A 3460-nucleotide genomic window follows, 5' to 3' on the forward strand; every position below is an offset into this window, starting at 1 on the left:
GTCTCCTGGGCCTCTCAGTTGGAGTGTCTCTGACAGGTGGAGGGTGGCAGCATTCATGATTTTTATGTTTTATGTATTTGTTAAAAGTACGTTTAATTAACATATACATGGTATGTGCTAATTTTCAAACAGTGGGATACAAAGGTATTTCTTAATAGAGATTCCTCACTTTTGAAGACACACACAGGTAGGCTGAAAGTGACAGCCTGGAGAAAAACAGTTCACTAGTATGGAAACAGAGTGGCCAGGAAGTTTTGCTTACATTAGGAAAATCCAGTCAATGTCTGTACAAATGGAACAAAGAACAGTGTCCAATGAGCAATGAGTGAATTCATGAAGAGCACAACCATTGTAAGCAAATGGTCCCCAAGTTGGATAACATAATCATATGAGGCAATCATGAAGGGGCCTTCAGAGATATAATGACTGTTTTTCTGTCCAACACTATAATGATATTTCCATTGGTATTAACTCACCTGAAAACTCTTCATAATGTACATATTAGTATGCATAGATTATTATATGCCCATATTACTTCAAAAATTATTGTTAAAAAGGTATCCAATGTAACTTCTGTCCCACTTTTACTCATGGACAGTTGCCATGCTGACCACACATAAGTAGAGGATCATGGGATGTGAGAGTTACAAGCACAATTTACTGAGGGTGTCTTTGTGAGACTTCACACCTCAGGCTTCACTTACAGAGAATCTGGCAGTGAGAGACAGTGCAGCAGTGGGATATGAAAATGATCATTGGAATGCAATGATATATTTTAATTGAAAATGTCACTTCCTGTAACTACTCAAACAGAAGTGAGATTGCTTGGTCACATGATCAGAAATGTAATTCTTTGAGGGACCTCCAAACCATTTACACAACACAAGGACACCTTCCTCTTCCTCTTCACAACACTTGTTTTCATTATTTCCTTCAGTAAATGGCATTTATACTATGGTTAGATGGTAACTTGTCTTTTAAGATTTTAATTTCCTTTTGTCTGGTGATTAGAGTGTTAGCTTTATGCAACCTCTTCTGCCCACATGCACTGGCCAAGGTGAAGGATTCCTATCAGAGGATGGAGGTTAGAATGATGGCTGCTGCTGAGGCCATAACTTTTCAACTCCATATCCCCTGAGCTATGTGTGATCCTGATGACTCAAATCTCTGACAAGTAATAGAAATGAGTTATATTTGAGAGGAAAAATGAAACTGATCTCTTGGATGAGACAAACAGTATCCTAACCTTTTACAGGAGTAGTGATGACTCAAACAGAATATTTATTAATCAAAATGAAGAATGTATTGTTCAAAAGCAAGAGGATAAATTACAAATTACTCCATTTGTCAAGTTTTCTCAGTGAACTTAAAAGTCAACAAATGCCATAATTTAAGACTCAATTTTGAAATATCTATTGATACACACACATTTTGAATATATAAAATTGGGTGCTATTCTGTCTGGTAATCAGAAGCAACTGGGTAGCTTAGATGGTGTGTAGATGAAATTCTAAACAGTCTTATTAAATAAGTAACACAGAGCCAAATAAAGAGTTAAAAGCCCAGAGATCAAGCAGTAGCCAAGAGCTAAGACTACCTTATCTTACCATTTACTGCTGTCCTTCCCCTGAGAGAGAGACCTTCTTCCTGTGTCCTGTCTTTTTATTGCCTTTCTGTTCTGCTTTCTCATGGGTTCTAAACCCAACCACATGACTTCCTCATCACTGCCTGTCTATACAGACCTCAAGGTTTTTATGGTTGGTACTAGGATTAAAGGCATGTGTCACCATGCTGGCTGTGTCCTTGAACACACAGAGACTTTGCCTGCCATGTGATCTGATTAAGGATGTGTGCTACCACTACCAGACTTCTGCTTAATGGCTTCTTCTTAGATCTGATCTCCAGACAACTTTATTAACATACGAATAAAGTCACATTTCAGCACAAATAAAGTATCACCATAATGGTGTGTGGGAAAAAAGTTTGTTCAAATGTGTGCCACGTAGAAGGTTGAACAGACTATGACAGTTGACAGGGGCCTCTGGAGAATAACCATGGCTTGAAGAGGAAACCACAGGTTCTGCCACTAAAACTCATGCTCATTCAGCAGAGTCCAGAACTTCCTAACTTCTGAAGTGAACCTCACTGGTGGTCCTCAGGAGTCTCTGCTGGTCCTTGGTGCCCCCTATTGTTACCAGAGGTCTCCATAGGGAGGTTTTTGTGCAGGCTCACACTGGAGTTCCCTCACTGTGTTTCTGGCACAGTAATAAGTGGCTGTGTCCTCAGTTTGCAGATTGTTCAGTTTTAAGAAAACTTGGCTCTTGGAGGTGTCCCTGCTGATGGTGACTCGGGAATTGAGAGCAGAATTATAATTTGTGCTTCCACCACCCCATATTACTCCCATCCACTGCAGACCCTTTCCTGGAGGCTGGCGGACCCAGTGTACACCATAGCTGGTTAATGAGAACCCAGAGACAGTGCAGGTGAGAGACAGGGTCTGTGAGGGCTGCACCAGGCCAGGTCCTGACTCCTTCAACTGCACCTGGGACAGGGCACCTGGGGACAAACAACATCACCATCAGTCATACGTCCCATACATGACATGCCTGGGTCCCTCTCCTGAAACCCTGACACACTTACAGCTTGGAAAGGTCACCAGGCAGAGGAGCAGCACCAGGACAGCCATGCTCTGCTGGAGGCTCTAGTGAGAAGGAGATGGGGCTTCTCAGCTGGGCCTGGGCTTTCATTCTGAGCCTGAGGGCTGCTTTGCATTGGGGAGGTTCCTGAGAGGATAAAAGGAAGCACAGGGCAAGGCTTCCACTCTTCCCTCAGGTGACTGAGATTTTCACTGTGCTTCCTAGGTGAACTTGAGATGGCAACTCAGGAACATTTTCCTGTTATTTTCGGATTTCCACTCCCTGAGAAATGAGAAATAGTATGAATCACACTGGGCAGACCTGACAAGCAAATCATGAGAGTGTTTATACTACGTGAGTCCACATCCACACAGTGCAGGCAGAACTGGGTACCATGTCCTAATACATTTGTACGTCTCTATAAATTACTGATATGAATTCAGAATGGAATTGGGCCTCTTAGTGATCAGAAACCCAGGTTAAGGAACAGCTAAAATTTTATTGTTTTGATGTCAGTGGAATTGTCTTATTCTCATCATCCATCTAGGAAATAATTTGTGAGGAAGCAGCTCACTACCATTATTACATGTGATTTCATGTGTTTATCTGTGAGGAGACCTTAGAGTTTCTTTTCATCCTATTCTCCTGTTCACTTGGGAACACTATACCTGGAGATTAGATTTTAGTGCCTCTTGATTTATGTCAGTCTGTCTTTCTCTGTGTACATTATATCTCTTTTTTAGAATGTAACATAGAAAATCCCAGGGTTCTAATTATGATTATCGCATTGGTAAGTGATAGGAAGATCAGCTGTTCATAAAACT

The 3460-nt window shown here is 41.4% G+C and overlaps 1 gene segment (V, D, J or C); it reads right to left on the reverse strand.

Annotated features, from left to right (window-relative positions):
- Window positions 1-2191: 2191 nt before the first annotated feature.
- LOC128110371 (Ig heavy chain V region PJ14-like) lies at window positions 2192-2689 on the reverse strand. The segment is given in 2 exon segments: window positions 2192-2556; window positions 2641-2689. Coding segments are annotated over 2 exon segments (411 nt in total).
- Window positions 2690-3460: the final 771 nt, after the last annotated feature.

This window comes from Peromyscus californicus, unplaced genomic scaffold (genome assembly GCF_007827085.1).
Source record: "Peromyscus californicus insignis strain IS unplaced genomic scaffold, ASM782708v3 Scaffold_15__1_contigs__length_86483966, whole genome shotgun sequence".
Lineage (NCBI taxonomy): Eukaryota > Metazoa > Chordata > Mammalia > Rodentia > Cricetidae > Peromyscus > Peromyscus californicus.